The 18973-nt window shown below is 34.9% G+C and overlaps 2 protein-coding genes across 3 annotated transcripts in view; one reads left to right on the plus strand and one right to left on the minus strand.

Annotated features, from left to right (window-relative positions):
- The window catches only part of LOC128247679 (cytochrome c oxidase copper chaperone-like), a 24660-nt gene extending 15407 nt beyond the window's left edge, over positions 1–9253 (plus strand). For both annotated transcript variants that reach the window (XM_089350776.1, XM_089350775.1), the window contains exons 3-4: positions 3809–3939; positions 9117–9253. In XM_089350776.1, coding sequence (XP_089206902.1) covers positions 3809–3893 — 85 coding nt within the window. In that variant the 3' untranslated portion in view covers positions 3894–3939; positions 9117–9253. The remainder of the gene's footprint in view (positions 1–3808; positions 3940–9116) is intronic.
- A 7912-nt stretch (positions 9254–17165) lies between these two features.
- The window catches only part of LOC106879060 (uncharacterized), a 38113-nt gene continuing 36305 nt past the window's right edge, over positions 17166–18973 (minus strand). Inside the window, exon 8 of the mRNA XM_014928487.3 lies at positions 17166–17502. Coding sequence (XP_014783973.1) covers positions 17376–17502 — 127 coding nt within the window. The 3' untranslated portion in view covers positions 17166–17375. The remainder of the gene's footprint in view (positions 17503–18973) is intronic.

Genomic DNA, 18973 nt, shown 5'->3' on the forward strand with positions numbered 1-18973 from the left:
TTGGCAAGCAAGTTCCATCAATGGGCCGGTTGATGTTTTATGAGTGCATGCTTGTGCATATCATTAAGAAGTTCTCTGTAGTCATGTGGCTCCAGTTTCAATCCTATTAATATTTGCATTTTAAGCATAGCCTTCAGTTGATCTAAGCCGTATCAGTGAAATTGGGTAGACATAGCTTGCAGAACACCATCCAATGGCCTGTACCTGCTCTTAGATGATGTTCAAAATTCATTACCTATTTTAATGCCATCTTAGAACCTTTATGTGCCTTTAAGGTAGCTAAATCAAGACATAACATACTATGGAACCTGGTGCCACCCCTGGCCTTAGCAGAACCTGTCAAGCTGTCCAAACCATGCCAGCATGGAAAATGGATGCTAAATGATGATGATGATATATTTATATATGAGAGAGAGAGGTTGGGCAGATCTTTTCTAGACTACTGTCTTGCTGCTTGTTGTAGTCTTTAATCATCTCCTTTGGTGGTTCAGCCTGCTAATGTGGTGTAATTTACTAGGGTTTATCTATTTGGATTGATTCAGCTTGATATTAAAGAGTACCTCAAAGTGTAAATCACAGATATTTGCTCTTATATTTTAAGCTCGTATCTGAATTGGCAGAACTAGCCAACCCCTGTTTGCATTGAGAAAAAAAATTTAAGAAAATTGTTTGGAAGTAAGATTCTATGATTCTGCTATTGGATGCTCAAATCTAATGACATAGAGATGAACAAAAGCAATTCTTTTTTATTTAGCTATTACCATCCTTTTGAACAAGTGTCATTCAAGGAGTTTAAGTTTATTCGTAGCCACTTGATCAATTAGAAATAGCAATCAAATGCCCCACATCACACCCTTACCCTATTGTCTTTGAAAGAAAGGATGTATAAGATAATGTCAAGAAAGTATAGATAGAATGGTAAAATTGGTATGCCTAAAGTCATAGATGTGCTCATCTGGCTGACCTGTCAATATTGTGAAGAATTAGATGCCAACCCATCTAACCTGGAATCATGTTTCCCATGATTCCAAGTCTTTCAACAGTAAAGACTGTGTGAGGCCTGTTGAGTGTCTTTGGTGATCTAGCTATGGTATATGTACAATAAATGTAAGAATGTGCTTAACATCATTGTAAGGTGGAATGGAACATTAAAGAAATGACTGAAGAAAAATGTCTGGGGATGTCTGCTGCATGAATTTTTGTTAATAAATGGATCCTAGCATAGTTGTAGTAAGCCAAAAAAGTTTTAAATTGCACTCTTAGTGATGAGAACAATCAATTGTTACTACATTTCTGTTAAAATAACTGCCTTTATTTAATTTAATTTTGGAAGTAATGAAGAATTTAGTATAAAAAACATTTGTAACTTTTAAGCTAGTATTTTAAACATAAATTAACATTAAATTTTGATGGAAGGTTTTAATTTAAATCACTTTAACCCTTTAGCTATCAGATTACTCTGTCAAATGTTCTGCATACTTATTCACATTGTTTTGAATTAATCATGCATTGTCATAGATTCGAGATTTTAATGGTGTGGTTGTTTATTTTTAGAATGACATTGTTTGGTAGGTATGAGAGACTGGATCTGGTCAGTTTGAACAAAAAACAAAGAACCAGGGATGGTCTCAGACTGTATCAAATAAGTTAAATGACTAATTCTGATAGAAAGGCAGAAGAAATAACCCCAAGATTCTAATTAATTTAATATAGAATGCAATGGGGATTGAGTCTGTCTTTAGCAGTAAAGTAACAATGATGGACAGGTTTCAGTTTTTTTGAATCTTTTTAATAAAGCAGGTGGAGAGCTGGCAGGATCGTTAGCATGCTGGGCGAAATGCTTAGCGGTATTCCGTCTGTCTTATGTTCTGAGTTGAAATTCCGCCGAGGTTGACTTTGCATTTCATCCTTTTGGGGTCGATAAAGTAAGTACCAGTTGCGTACTGGGGTTGATCTAATCGATTGGCCCCTTCCCCAAAAATTTCAGGTCTTGTGCCTAGAGTAGAAAAGAAAAGGAATCTCTTTAATAAAGCATGAGTCTAAAATATGTTTGCAGTTGTGACTGGACTGCTAAAGAGCAGACTCACCAGTCACTGCATTTCCTATTTAATTAAATTTTGTGGTTAACTTCCTAGTTTCTTTTACTAGAATTAGTCATTTACAAAATGATTATTTACATCATTAAGAGTGTAATGTTAATTAAACTCTCTTGGTTTATTACATCAAATACACTAGCACCTACTTTATAGTAAAGTGAAGCATTGTTATATAAGATAAACATAATACAATATATTCTGTTTATAAATAGTGATGGAAATGTGAGAAAGACATAAATCTCTTAGTAGTACAGTGTACGATGCTGTGACATAAGGGTTTTGTAAGTTGGTGTTTGAAGGTTAGTGTAGATATGAAGGTTAATAAGCAATTAATCTACCAGTGATTGTAAACATAATGTATTTTCACTAGTTTTATAACTAAAAACTCTTCTCAGCAGTACTCACTTAAAAAAAAAAAAGACTACATAATTATTTATTTATTAACTGCATTCACTATTTGAATTTTGGATATCTTTTTGTTAAATAATCTTCATTTATTGAATGAATAACATCATTAACACATGAACCGGAACAAAGAGAATGACTGATTATCATAATCTTAAAAAGATGAGATCATTCTCCTGTTAATAAAGACTGATAATGATTGATTATTGTGTAAATTTTCTTTTCTCTGTATTTTTTGTTACTTTTTTCCCCCTTCATATTTATGTAACATTTTTCTTTTTATAATTGTTTTATTGATTTTAACATAGCAGTGAGATAAACTCAGTGTCAGTTTTTATTTTATTCAGTTTGGTAGGAAATGTTTGTCTTATCATTTTCCAAATCCCCACTGTTTTCTAATGCTTAAAGTACATGGTACAGTTAATGTAGTTAACTATGGCAGATGTGAAATATATCCTGTCTACCAAGTATAATTATGTACTCTCTCTCTATCTCTCTTCCTCAGAAAGAAAGAAGAAATTCATAATATAACTATCCCATACTCATGAACATTCTAGATCAGATTGTGTTTTTTTTTTAAAGAATGTTTGGAGAAATTTATTATTCATGTTGAGTTTTTTAATCTTGAGTTTCCTTCTGTTACAGACGTTGTGTGTGATGCAAATTTCTTTTCATAATCTACTTTTAGATTCTCTTAAGAGTAGGGAGTAACTATAAATGTGCTACACATTCAAGTAGAAATTATTATCATTACTAGTAGTAGTAGGGCAGTGAGCTCACATAATTGTTAGTATGTTGGACAAATTGCTTGGCAGCATTTTGTTTCTTTACATTCTGAGTTCAAATTCTGCCAAGGTCATCCTTTTTGGGTTAGTGAACTAAGTACCACTTGCACACTGGGGTCAATCTAATTGAATAACCCCCTCCTTGAAAATCGGTGGCCTTTTCCTTACAGTAGAAAGGATTATTATTATTATTATTATTAGTAGTAGTAGTAGTAGTAGTAGTAGTAAAGGCAGTGAGCTGACAGAATTGTTAGCACACCAGTCAAAATGTTTAACAACATTTCATCTGTCTTTATGTTCTGCTGAGGTCGACTTTGCCTTTCATCCTTTCAGGGTTGATGAAATAAGTACCAGTTGAACTGTGGGACAATGTAATCAATTTACCCCCACCCCCGCCGAAACTGCTGGCCTTCTGCCAAAATTTGAAACCGATATTAGTATTTGGAAAGTTCAGTAGTTATTTAGAGATGATATTCAATTTTTTAAAGATAAGACTGAATAAATATTTCTTTCTAATTCCAGCATTGTAGAAAAGGGTGAAGAACATTGTGGTGATCTAATACAAGCACACAAAGATTGTATGAAGAAGATGGGCTTTGACATTTGACCAACAATTCTCATGTAGATAACTTTTTTGTAATTTTCTGTCATTGGTAAGTTTTATGTAAAAACTTATACAATTAATTCTTTCAGTAAAATGCTAATTGCAACAACTTCAATTTTATTATTTTAATAAAACAGTCATGTATTTATTTCCCTGCATGATGAGCATATGTGTGTGTACTTAGGTTTGGTAGGCCAAACAGGAGAGAAACAATTCAAAAATATGACTATGTATCCTTATTTTTTTGGTTTCCAGAAAGTTATAAAAGCAACTCTAGCTGAGTTTCATGTGTGGCAATGAACTCTTGGCTCTTCAGTCATGTTTATAGCTTTCTGCTAATTAAAGATAAAAAGGTGTATGTGGTTTATATATATATATATATATATATATATATATATATATATATATATATATATGTCTGTGTGTGTGTGCATTTCTGTATGTGTAAATATGTGTATGTATATATATGTATGTATATATGAGTATATGTATGTATATTTATGTGTGTATATGTATATATATATATATGTATGTATGTATGTATAAATAGATATAGATATATATGTGTATATTAATAGTATCTTGGTTTAAAAAAACCTTTGACAATGTGAATGTTAATAGTTACCATGGGTAGCAAAAATCACACAAAAACGGGTGTGATATCCTGTTTTTTTTTTGTGTGTTTTTTGCTACCCATGGTAACCATTTGTGTATATGTATCATCATCATCATCGTTTAACGTCCGCTTTCCATGCTAGCATGGGTTGGACGATTTGACTGAGGACTGGTGAAACCGGATGGCAACACCAGGCTCCAGTCTGATTTGGCAGAGTTTCTACAGCTGGATGCCCTTCCTAATGCCAACCACTCAGAGAGTGTAGTGGGTGCTTTTACGTGTCACCTGCACGAAAACGGCCACGCTCGAAATGGTGTCTTTTATGTGCCACCCGCACAAGCCAGTCCAGGGGCACTGGCAACGATCTTACTTGGCTTGCCGGGTCTTCTCACGCACAGCACATTTCCAAAGGTCTCGGTCAGTAGTCATCGCCTCGGTGAGGCCCAATGTACGAAGGTCTTGCCTCACCACCTCAGCCCAGGTCTTCCTGGGCCTACCTCTTCCACGGGTTCCCTCAACTGTTAGGGTGTGGCACTTTTTCACGCAGCTATCCTCCTCCATTCTCACCACATGTCCATACCAGCGCAATCGTCTCTCTTGCACGCCACAACTGATGCTTCTAATGTTCAGCTTTTCTCTCAAGATACTTACACTCTGACGGGTATTCACATTGACATTACACATCCAACGGAGCATACTGGCTTCATTCCTTGCGAGCTTACGTATGTCCTCAGCAGTTACAGCCCATGTTTCACTGCCATGTAGCATGGTTGTTCGTACGCATGCGTCATACAGTCTGCCTTTTACTCTGAGTGAGAGTCCCTTTGTCGCCAGCAGGGGTAAGAGCTCTCTAAACTTTGCCCAGGCTATTCTTATTCTAGCAGCTACACTTTCAGCGCACCTACCCCCACTACTAACTTGGTCGCCCAGATAGCGGAAGCTATCGACTACCTCTAGTTTTTCACCCTGGAATGAGATAGAAGTTGTTTCCTGTTTGTTTACAGTCTTTATTGCACCTGAACATCTGCCACAAACAAAAACTAACTTGCTAGTTAACCTGCCTTTGATGTTGCTGCACCTCTTATGTGTCCATAGCTTGCACCGGGTACATCTTATAGAGTTACTACCTACTCCTTTTCTACATACTGAGCAGGGCCATCTACCTGAAGCTGTTTGTGTTTTATCTACCTTCCTACTTATTAGGATTTTGGTTTTAGCTAGGTTGACTCTAAGGCCCTTCAATTCTAGACCTTGCTTCCACACATATATATGTATGTATGTATGTGTGTGTATGTGTATATGTATGTATGTGTATATATACATATATATGTATGTATGTGTGTGTATGTGTATGTATATATGTATGTATGTGTATATATATATATGTATGTATGTGTATATATATATATGTATGTATGTGTATATATATATATGTATGTATGTGTATATATATATATGTATGTATGTGTATATATATATGTATGTATGTGTGTATATGTATGTATATATATGTGTGTGTATATGTATGTATGTATATATATACATATATATATACATGTGTATATGTGTGTGTGTGTAATTTTTTAAAAGCATACTGTCAGTAGCCTTAGAGACATTTTCTCAGTACCCTAAATGCTGCTGCTGTAATCGCTCTTTCTCCTTCTGTCTATAACTGCTTGTCTCCCCTTAAGTTCAGCTGTACTTTTGCTTTTACACATCTTGATTTTCAGTTCGCTTCACAGTCTATTAATGTCTGTGACCTTGTTAGAAAACATCTCACATAGTGAGAGTGTGCCATTACTTGAGTTAGCTGTTCTCTCTTCACTACTTCCTCCCTCCCTCCCCCCTCTCTCTCTCCCACATCCCTTTTACCATTTATTAGATTTTGGCAAGGTTATTGTTCTGTATATATAATTTTAAAGAAAAAAAAAATTGAAGAGAGAAAAATATCTTTGATATTCATGTAGAAGTCTTTTATCTAAATAATTATTTTTAGTTGCACCTCGTTAGTTTCTTCTGAATATATTATATGTATGATTCCTTCATACATCACTACTCTACTTGCTCTGCTACTATAATCTCATATTTGTTTTTGTAACAGTTCCACATCACTAATTTTCTCACTCCAAGCTGTTTCTGTTTTTCTTTTTTCTCCTTTTGTTTAGTATAAATCATTGTACCTTTTAAACACACCTGGTATTGAGGTTATATTAAGCTACAAACATTTATCATTGAGTTCACATTATTTTTTGAAAATGTGACTTATTGCCTTGTAACCCTGTTGTAGTAGTACATAAAGTAATTTTCTCTCTGATAATGTTATGTAACAATTTTTGCTTGTTAATGTACAGGCTCTAATGAATTAGATACAGGCTTTAACATATTAGACAAAAATCTGTATTATTGTGACCTCGTCAATGAAGCATAGTCTTGCTTGAACAAGAGCTACATATCTTAATGTAATAGTGATGAAAAATATGAAAATATTTCACTTTTTTATTTTTTATATACACATCTTATTACCATATTAACTAATAAATATATGTAACCTTATAGGTTACATATATTTATTAGTTCTCAAATAAATAAAAATATTTTAATTTTAATATTCATATTAACTAATATTAACCTATGATATTTATTAGCTTTCTAATAAATATGAATGTGTGTGTGTATATATATATATATGTATGTATATATATTGCTATCCACATTTTATAGGTTAGCCAGCCAGCAAGCACAATATACTTTGAAGACTTGCAGTTTTGTTTTCTTGCAACTCTATTGTATTAGCTCTGCTAGACATGTGTTGTTTGACACACTCCTTATTTCAGTCTATCTGATAAAAGAAATGTTATAACTCCCCCCCCCCCCCCACACACACACAGAGGCTTCTTTTAGTTTCCATCTACCAAATCCAAGCACAAGGTATTGGTGCTCCTAGGGGTATAATAGAAGACACTTACCCATTGTGTCATGCAGTGGGAGTTATAAGATTTCTTTTATCAGATAGACTGAAGTAAGGAGTGTCAAACAACATGTCTAGCAGAGCTAATACACAGAAAACACTGCTACCCAACAGTATAAATACAATAGAGTTGCAAGTCTTCAAAGCATATTGTGCTTGCTGGCTGGCTAATATATATATATATATATGTGTGTGTGTGTGTGTGTGTATACACTCACACACACACATTTGTATTTATTAGAAAACTAATAAATATCATAGGTTAATATTAGTTAATATGAATATTAAAATAAAAATATTTTTATTTATTTGTGAACTAATAAATATATGTAACCTATAAGGTTACATATATTTACACACACACACATACATACTACATAGGTGAGTATTTGTGTTTGTCCTCTACTTGATAACTGGTGTTGATTTGCTTTCATCCCCATAACAACAGTTTTGCGACTGATAGGATGAGAATACAAAACACTGGGGTGCCCAACATGTCTGCAGTCCCATGACTGAAACCGAAGAGAAAAAAAGCTGCTACTTGAAAAACTCTAAATATCTAACATTTATTTAGTAATAATTCCATCATTACCTTAGTAGGTATAATGAAGGCTGTGCTTCATTGATGAGTTTACAATGATACAGAAACCTGTTTGAAATTGTTTCCAGTTAGCTTTTTAATCTCTCTGTATTAAATATTTTAAATCAACAATATATGCCTGTCATTGACTGGATATAAAACAGTAAAAACCTTCATTTAATTCTTTACACACACACAAGGGCAGTTCTGTGGGAAGGAAACATTTAACCGGATTAATACTGGTAAACTATTGGTATTTGTTCTCCAGAATGTCTGGTAAATTAACTCTCGTAGGATTTGAACTTGGAATGAAGAGAGACCCTTATGTTCAGTGTTCTGTCAACTACTCATTTAATATCAGTACATTTATTTGAAGTTTATTTCATATGAATTGACTGCTAAAAAGTTTTTTTTTTTTATGTAAAACAATTTTTAGATTAGATAGTATAAATCACCTGTCTGAGATAGAAAAGAGAAACAAGCCTACATGTGGTACTCAAACCATGTATGTATCATTCCCTAATATTTGGAGTTAAACTTATGGTAGTAGGCTGGCAGAATTTTTAGCACACCAGGTAAATTGCTTAGAAACATTTCATCACTCCTCAGGTTCTGAGTTCAAATTCTGCCAAAGTCAACTATGCCTTTCATCCTTTCAGGGTCAATAAAATCAGTACCAGTTGAGCACTGAGGTTGATGAAATCGACTTACCCCCTTCCTTGAAACTGCTGACCTTGTACCAAAATTTGAAGCCAATATTTGGAGTTAAACCTCTCCTGCTCTGCTAAGTAATTGATTATCTCTTAGAGATAAAAATATAACAGTTAAGTGGGGAGGGGAATGTTAAGTACCTAAACTGAAAGTGAAGGATTGACAGGCTTTCTGTTGTGTGGAATCAGTAATGTGGTTGGAATTGTATCAATAGGTTAGTTTCACTTTTCTCTCTAATTTTTATAGTTTATAATATCCATTGTATATTATATGGAACTTTGAAAAATTCTAAATTTTTATGTTGAAATGTATATACTTAATAACTGATCTAATTTCATTCCTCTTTTTCAGGTTTGCGTGTCGAGGAATGATAAATGCAGTCTTAATTGGTAAAATTAAACTGGCAATTTTTTTAAAATATCAGTTTGCCAGTATCTTTCCACATGGTTGGAAGAAATAAAAAAAATTGTAAAATGTTTACAAATTCATTTTTGTTATGTTTTTATTTCGTTTTGGGTTTATGAATTTCCTATATAAAATTATAGAAAGTCATTTTGTTTAGGGACATTAGAATACAGAATCTTTCAAACAGCAAAATTGTCATCTTCATTCATGCTTTATCTCCTGTTTTGTGAAAGAAAAAATAAGTATGCAAAACATTTGGGCAGGATTGAAAATTATTTTGCTCTTCACTTTACAAATAATTTTTTAGTTTATTCTTGCTTTCATTCTTATTGGTTTACAAATTTAAAATCATGTCGATTTTGCAAGCAACATCTAATACTTTGAAATTCCAAGATATGCACAGGTATGGCTGTGTGGTAAGAAGTTTTGTTTCCTAGCCACATGGTTCTGGGTTCAGTTCCACTGTGTGGTACCTTGGGGAAGTGTCAACTGCTGCCCCATGCCAGTCAAAGCCTTGTGAGTGGAATTTGTAGACAAAAACTGAAAGAAACCTGTTGTATGTTTGTGTGTATATGTATGTGAGAGTGGAGGCGCAATGGCCCAGTGGTTAGGGCAGCGGACTCGCGGTCATAGGATTGCAGTTTTGATTCCCAGACCGGGCGTTGTGTTTCTTGAGTGAAAACATCTAAAGCTCCACGAGGCTCCGGCAGGGGATGGTGGCGAACCCTGCTGTGCTCTTTCACCACAACTTTCTCTCACTCTTACTTCCTGTTTCTGTTGTGTCTGTAATTCAAAGGGGTCAGCCTTGTCACACTGTGTCATGCTGAATATCCCCGAGAACTACGTTAAGGGTACACATGTCTGTGGAGTGCTCAGCCACTTGCACGTTAATTTTACGAGCAGGCTGTTCCGTTGATCGGATCAACTGGAACCCTTGACGTCATAAACGACAGAGTGCCAACATATGTATGTGTGTCCTTGTCTTGATATCATGATAGTTGTAAATGAATGTCACTGTCACAAAAGCAGTGTATCAGTGACAGAGTTATAGTTTTGCAAAATATTTTGCTCTCTGTTATTTGTTTACAAATTAAAAATCTTCTCTTTTGCAAGTAACGTCTAATACCTTGAAATTCAAAGATATACATTGTTGTTTAGATCCAAATTTACCCCAGTTGAGCAAACCTACAATCAGATGTTCTGACCAGAACCATCCCAGTTTTTCTTATTCTAGGTCTCTTTTGCTTAAAGATGCTGAGGTGTGATTTAAGGAAGATTTGTCTACTATTTCTGACATGTCAAATGACCAAGTAGCTGTTCCTTTGGCTTGAGATACATTGTGTTTATTTATCAATTACAACTCTCTCTTAATGTGTTCTACATGAATTAAAATTTACACATCCTTTTCCAGCATTTGGTCATCTATCACAGACATCACAAATGTGTTCTATATTTTTAGTTCTTAAGAAAAGCAGTTTTCAAACCTTTCATATGTACTATTGTCTTGTGTGATATCATTAGCTCAAATTTATTTGCCAATAGCTAGTAGCAGGTTACTTGCTTCTTAGAGCAGCGAACTACTGTGTTATTGAAGATGACTGTAGTCTTTTACTTGTTTCAGTCATTAGACTGTGGCCATGCGGGAGCACTGCTTTGAATTTTTTAGTTGAACTAATCAACCCCTGTACTTTCTTTTTAAACCTGGTACTTATTCTATCAGTTTCTTTTGCCAAACTGCTAAGTTACAGGGACATAAACACGCTAGCATCAGTTGTCAAGCAGTTTCTTTCAGTTTCTGCTCACAAGACTTGGATTGGCCTGAGGCTATAGTAGAAGACACTTGTCCAAGGTGCCACACAGTGGGATTGAACCTGGAACCGTGTAGTTGGGAAGCAAACTTCTTCCAGCCAGCCACACCTACAAGGCTAAAATATTTCATGCTAAAGTCAAGCAGTTCTTCACATGACATTTTTTAATTATCACCATTATCAAGATTATTTTCATAATAATAGTTGGAGAGCAAATATGGAAGAAATTACTGATTTCAAACAACTTGTGGCTGTCTTTCATTCTCCATTCAGTTGACAATCTCCATGCTATAGGTTTGCTCAAAGTTGTGATGCAAACCACTTTCCTTATTGCATTTCAAAGGGTCTCACCCACATTCTGAGCCCGATTCTTTTTCCATGGTTGGTACTTTAAAGAAACATTACTTGTATATTAAATAAACTACCATTTCAGTGAGGATTATTTACTAGGCTTGCTACAGTGGGTTAGTATATTAGTTGTGAGTTGTATGACTAATGAAAGTAAGTGGGTACAAGAAACCTGCAATTTTTGTATCAAATGAGCAGCTATGAGAAAAATAGTACCTGAATCTTTCTCAATGAAATTTAAAATGAATCACAGATTTGAGCTGAGTGTAATGAAATCGATCGTTAAGAGTTAAAGAAAGATTGACATATTTAAAGATAAGCAGCAACTACTACTGTTGCTACTAAAGTGGTTATTAGCAGCAGTTTCCTGGATATACACCAGTTCAATTGTATATAGTGATATGTAAGAGAATATACTACTTTGGTTTCAGATGTATTGAATCTATTTTAGTGAATATGTTGAATAAAATAATGATTGTGTATGTTTAGGCATTCTCATACTGCTTTGGCTCAATGTTCCCTAGTGGCTATAAAGTAGATAATTATTGCTACCACCTAATTAAAGATTTTACTTGTTGCAAAATTGACCTCCCAGTTAATGAGTTTATTTCTTTTATGTGACCCTAGATTTCAACCAACAAATTAACTAATGAGAGAACCTCTATATGGTTGCTTGGTCCAAGCAGCTAAAACTTCCCTCAAATCACATCCTAATGTCTAAAATAGAAAAAGAAAACACAAACTAATGTTTTCCTAGATAGACTATGAGTGGAATGTCTTTAATCATAGGTCTGCTTGATAAAAACTAACCTGGAATTAAACAACAACAATAGCCATTAAACCAATGTCAGAACTATACTACCTAATCACTTGACCTGCTCAATCAAGCAGTCAAACAGCAAGTAAGCACTCTGTCTATAAAATAAATATTTACCTCAAGTCCTACATTTTTTTTGTATATCTTTTACTTGTTTCAGTCATTTGACTGCACCACCTTGAAAGGTTTTAGACAAACAAATTGACTCCAGGACTTTTTTTTTAAGCTGGGTACTTATTCCATTGGATCTCTTTTGCTGATCTGCTGAGTTACAGAGATGTAAACACACCAACAGTTTGTCAGGCAGTGGTGGGGTACAAACACAAAGGTACACACACACATATATATACAATGGGCTTCTTCCAGTTTCTGTCTACCAAATCTACTCACAAGGCTATAATAGAAGACACCCAAGATGCCATGCAGTGGGACTGAGCCTGGTACCATGTGGTTGGGAAGCAAGCTTCTATGACACAGCCACATCTGCGCTTATATATTAATGATATAGAATATTTATTTTACCAACTACTTCAGTATCATAAATATTCCTGAGCAAATTCATGATGGCTGATGGCAAACAGACATTTACTTTTACATATGTTATAAATATTAATCCTCTCTTACCCAGTTGGGAAAGTGTTCTCACATCTAAGCACTATATAAGCCACCCTTTTATCTATTATCTTTGTCTTGTTTCTTTAAGATGCATTTCTCGCAGTTCACCTTCGACTGCTTTACATAGGACATTCTTTAAGCATCTAGGATTTTGCTTACCAGATGGTCTTGATCTTTTGATATCCTGCCCTGGTACATTCTAAGTGCATGGCCTAACCATCTGAACTGCTGGTGTTCCAGATCACTGATCATGTGCTATTTGAACCTTTAATGGACAAGGAAATGTGGCAGATTTTTGTCATGCACAAATATAATAGGGTGCTGAAAAGTTCCCAGCTTTGGGTAAAAGAAAAGACAGGAGGATCAGTTAATTACGATTTTATTTAAACATATTTCCCTCTCAGATTCACTCACTTATTGCAGAGGCCCTTCAGGTTTTCTAAGCCTTGTAAAAGAACTCAGAAGGTTGGGCCTTTAATCAGGCCTTTTGCATATACCCTTAAAGTTAAGAACTTTTCAGCACCCCCTTATAAATGAAAGCATTGACCTTACTCGTATTTCCTCCTTTTGCTACTTACCAGCATTCCGAATTTTCTTTTTTTATGAATGTAAGTTCAAACATTAAAACTATTTCTTAGCTGTATCATATAATTTTCTTGAATTATCTTCAGATTTCATTTAACACCTCAACTTGAAACAACTTAGTGGATAAGATTACTGGCTTCATGGGTTATATACTGTACATTGAAATCTTCTGCAGATATTTGCGTATTGTTTAGCCCCAGGTCGATCCTAAATAAGAACCATATCGCATATGAGAGAGATTTGATTGTTATTTCTACCACACAGAAATTGAGTAGGATAATTTTAGCTTGTCTAGATATTAAAAATATGTTTAGAATTTTCTGGAAAGGAGGCCAATAGGAGTGACCACAATTTAAAGCTGGTTTCTAATGAAAACAGAAACAATTTGATATCCTTTGTTGCACTTCTACATGAGGTGGAGGATAGTGTTTATCTTTCACTGTGTTCTAAATCTACTTAGTAATTCGTCTGTTAAATTGCATAATTAAAGCCAACTGTTCAGTCTACATCTAATTTAATGTTAGTTTGTCAATCAGCAGTTTATACTAACAAACTTTTTGTATTACACTTGATTTGTTTTTTAAGAAATATACTTTAGGGAGTTGTTGCATAATCCTAGATTAATTCTGACTGAGTCAACTTATGACTAAAGACATTCCATCTATGACCACCCTGCCTTTGTTGCAGGGGAGTATGCATTGTATTACCTTAGCTGCTCCTCAACTACTGGTAGAGTTGTAGAGGTCCTGTTGTGATATAAGGCCGGGCTTCATCATCATAGCCTGGTGGAACTCAACCCTTGCCAAGTTTTACAATCAGTTTCTTTAGAGACAACAGGAAGAATCAACCCCAGTCTCAAGGATTAGAAGGCAAGGTTGACTTAGGCAGGATTTTAACTCAGTGCAGAGATCAGGAATGAATACTGCAAAAGAATTGTAATCAAAACTCTAATGAGCCTGCTTATTCACCATCTAGGACTACATAAATCAACATGCCTTTTCTTTATTTAAAATAGTCACATGCAATTTGAAGGACATTGGGTTATTATTTCTAATCTGAAGTAATATAATTTATGTGGCTCAAGATGAATATGAACTTACAGTCTGAAAGATTGTAGTATTGAAATAAATCACATCATAAATATAATGACAGTCTACCACAACTAAGTTTCCCATAAAACTCTAGTACAAATTCTATAACTATACATCTAGGTGAGCTGAAACAAGACTGATTTTCTTGAATACATAACAAAACACTTGCTACAGTGGTGAAATACAAAGCCATACATATTCTTTTCAAATGATGTGAATAAAACAGTAAAATGAGATGGATGCCTGGAATTTCTTGCTTAGTCAGGAGTGAAGTGTAATTCCTATGATTCTTTAGAGTCTATGAGATTGGTGTGTATGTAGAAAGGAAGATGTTCTTAAACTGGAGATGGCCTGAATATTTAAAACAGTGGAGTCTACTAGAAGCACCCTAGAACCAGATGGTGGTTGGCAATGGATTGAGTCTATGACTCATTAGGCTATGCTGGAGATTTGAACTTAGAATGCAAATAACTAGAGCAATAATGCAAGGTAGCCTCTCCACCACTTCCGATTACTGGTACTTTATTTTATCAATTGCAGGGAGAAATTTGACCTTGACAGGATTAGCAATAGGAATGCAAGAAGCTGACATTTTCTCTGATGCTCTAACAATAGCCACTTCACAGGTCAGTTGAATTATGGGGTCATGTAGCATGCAACTGCATTCATCATCTGTTGGTATATTCCCAGATTCTCTCGGGTGACCCATTGAGCAGAGTCCCAGTCAGTCCATATCTCTACAAGACACCTCTTCATCTGCTGTAATCATGTGGTATGTGGTCGACCAACACAAGCCGTCAACCCAGCTGGATCCTCAGTGAAGAGAACATGGCAAGCAGGGTCTAACTCAGAAAATCAAGCAACAAGGCTAAACAGTCTGAGTTGGTGCTCCCGAATCGTACAAGTAACTGGATGCAGCTGAGTAGTTGGTTGGATACGAAATCTGACAAATGATAATCCATAATCCTACGAAGTGCCCTGGAACCAAAGGAGTTCAGGTGGCTCTCCTAAGAGCCCTGGACAATGTCCAAATCTCACAAATTTAGAGCAGGACAGATACTTTAGGACCCAAACCTTTGTCCTCCTGCTCAGAAGATATCAGCATCCTTTTCCAATGAGTTCACAACTGCATCATCTTGTCCAAGTCTTTATCACAGAATTAAAATAAATTGCAGTATGTTGGCCTATCTTTATTATGTCCATTTAATGTATGTGTCAGGCACAAAGTGCAAATAAAATGTTTGCGTGTTTGGTGGCAACACTATCTCAAGCAAGTACTCCAAATGGTTGCATTTAAGGTTGTGAATGATCAGCAACTGATGAAGGCTGCATTATTTTCTAGTCCTGAAAGGAAAAACAGCTGGCCTTTTTTTTCTTCAGGGCTCAAACCAATGTAGTTTTGATACTTTAATAGCTGTATGGTTGCTATGAATAATCAATAGGGATTGAAAAGTTAAATATCTGTAAGAGTTTTAACTATGTCTTCATAACTAAAGTTACAACAATGCTTATTTGATGTGCAAAATTAATTTTGGTGTTGTTGAAAAAGAAGAAATGCAGCTAAGCATCACCTTATCTCCTTGTTTAATAATCCTTTCTATTATAGGCATAAGGCCTGAAATTTTAGAAGAGGTGAATAGTCAATTACATCAACCCCAGTGCTCAACTGGTACTTATTTTATTGACCTTGAAAGGATGAAAGGCAAAGTTGACCTTGGTGGAATTTGAACTCAGAACATAAAGCTAGAAGAAATGTTACCAAGCATTTAGTCCAGCATGCTAACAATTCTAGGTTGTCATGTCTTTGAAACATATTTTCAAGGTGATTATTCATTGAAACAATGCATGCATCCATATTGCACATGGATGATAACTGCGTGCAAAAGGTGAACATGCATCATTAGTGTAATAGTGTTAAGTTAGAAATAAAAGCAACTATTTCATTAATATATGAAGAAATTTAGGGAAGGGACATAACCTAATAATGAAGTGCATCTGAGTTGTTAGAATATGATTCTACAGAAACTGTATCAGTGTTTGCTGAGAAGGGAAAGAGAATGAAAGTGATAAGGGATGTGGTCATTAATGACAGTTCGTATCACTTTTGCAATGTTAGAAGTGAGGGAGATATATTGGTAGTTGGCAGTGTGAGATTGACTGTCCCTTTTTCAAATATGAGACACACTATTGCTTGTTTCAACAAGTTGTGATGGATCCCTGTAGAGGAAGTAAAGATTGAAATGTTTGGTGGAGTGCCAGGGCTAGAGGTATTTTTTCACTTGTGATTGGATTTCGTTGTATATATGTATGTACACACACATATGTGTATATGTGTTTGTGCATGCATGCGTGCGTGTAAGCAACATTGACAGGAAATCAGGATCTTTATTTGCAGAAGTACTACTTAATTAGAAAACTGTATTATTTATACATTTTCGAGGATCATTAATAGACTAAGGAAGGTGAAATGGCTTTCAACTATAAATCAAATTCTTACTCTATCTTACTCATTAATGTGCGTTACAATTAACATGTGCAATAAAGCTGGGTAAGTCTTCAGAAATGGTGAAAAACCAGACTAAATACCTCTTAGAACTTAGTTTTACTACTCTGAGTTCAAATCAACAATCAATAAAATAAGTGCTAGCATTATATTGAGGTTGAGTTACTCTGCTATAGCTCTCCCAAACAAGATGTGATCATATGCTTAATTAAAAGAAATCAATATTAATGTATATAGTGATAATAGCAGCAGTTTATGTAGGAAAAAAAATCTATCACTTATTACTGAGAAAATATGTGAAAATGAAGTCATTTATCAGAATTAATTAATCATATAAATTTTATATGGTAATGTAATTAATTGTTTTTGCTTCTTTTTCTCTTTTAGTTTCTGGTTTAAATATCTGTGAAACAGTATTCTTCTAGTTGCTTGATCTCATCAAGAAATATACCAATTCCATTTACTTTCATCGTCATCATCATCATCTTCATTACAGTCTGTGTGATATTCATTGTCCACTTGATTACCAAGATGTTTTCTAGAATATATTTTTCTCCAAATTCTCCTGTAAAAAAAATGAAATTATTTATTTAACCTTTTAGCATTCAGATAACTCAGTCAAATATAAAACTTTTTTTTATTCACATTCATCCTCATCCTCATTTAACATCCGCTTTCCATGCTGGCATGGGTCAGATGGTTTGACTGGGGCTGGTAAGCTAGAGAACTGCACCAGGTTCCAGTCTGATTTGGCATGATTTCTGTGACTGGATGCCTTTCTTAATACCAACCACTCCAAGAGTGTAATGAATGCTTTTTATGTGCCACCAGCACGAGTGCCAGTTACATGAGACTGGCATCAGCCACAACTATGATTTCACTTGGCTGACATTGTTGGATTGGTGTGAGAGGCTAGATCTGACCAGTTTAAACATAAAACAGGTAGACTCTTCAGGTTGGATATGGCTAATTTAAATGCTAAAAGGTTAAATAATGAATTAACTACAGTATTATTAATTAACAATATAATAATTGCTTCTAATTTAGACATAAGCCTAGCAGTTTTGAGGAGAGGGTTTACTTGATACTATGAAACCCAGTGGTTGACTGATATGTTATTTTATTGACCCCAGTACATAACTGGTACTAATTTATTGGTTCCAGAGGGATGAAAAGGAAAGTTGATTTCAAATCAGAATGTAAGGAGCCAGAACAAATACCAGGGAATTTTATCTGACACCCTAGTGATTATGTCAATAATAATAAAGGTTTCTAAAATAGACACAAGGCATGAAATTGTGGGAGTCAGTATTAATCAATTCAATCAACCTCAGAGGAATGAAAGGTACAGTTGGCCTCAATGGAATTTGAACTCAGAATGTAAAGCCAGAGGAAATGCTGTCTAGCATGCTAACAATTCTGCTAATTTGTCATCTTATCTCCCTGTCTAATGATCCTTTCTACTATATTTTCTAAATTTTGGAAGAGAAGAATAGTCAATTACATCAAACCTAGTGATGAGCTGGTACTTATTTTATTGACCCCGAAAGGATGAACGGCAAAATCGACCTTGGTGGAATTTGAACTCAGAACATAAAGTCAGGAAAAATACTGCCAAGTATTTAGTCCAGTGTGCTAGCAATTCTGCTGACTTGCCATTTTGTTCCCTAGTCTAATAATGACCTCAAATTTTGACACAAGGCCAGCAGTTTGGTGGGAGGGACTAAGTTAATTAAACTGGCTCCAGTGTTCAACTGGTACTTATTCAAACAGACAAACTTTCTCTCCTTACAAATTTGTGATCATGTACTAATGTTAGAACACATTTTTTTAGAGTTAAATCTTACAAAGATTGACTTTTCATTTTATTCGCTATTTTAAAAGCACTCAGCACACTCTGTAAAGTGGTTGGTGTTAGGAAGAGCATCCAGTCATAGAAACCAAGCCAAATCAGATTATGGAACCTGGTGCAGTTCTTCTGCTTACCAACTCTAGTCAAGCTATCCAACCCATACCAGCACAGAAAACAGATGTTA

Source organism: Octopus bimaculoides, chromosome 4 (genome assembly GCF_046866305.1).
Source record: "Octopus bimaculoides isolate indiv1 chromosome 4, ASM4686630v1, whole genome shotgun sequence".
Classification (NCBI taxonomy): domain Eukaryota; kingdom Metazoa; phylum Mollusca; class Cephalopoda; order Octopoda; family Octopodidae; genus Octopus; species Octopus bimaculoides.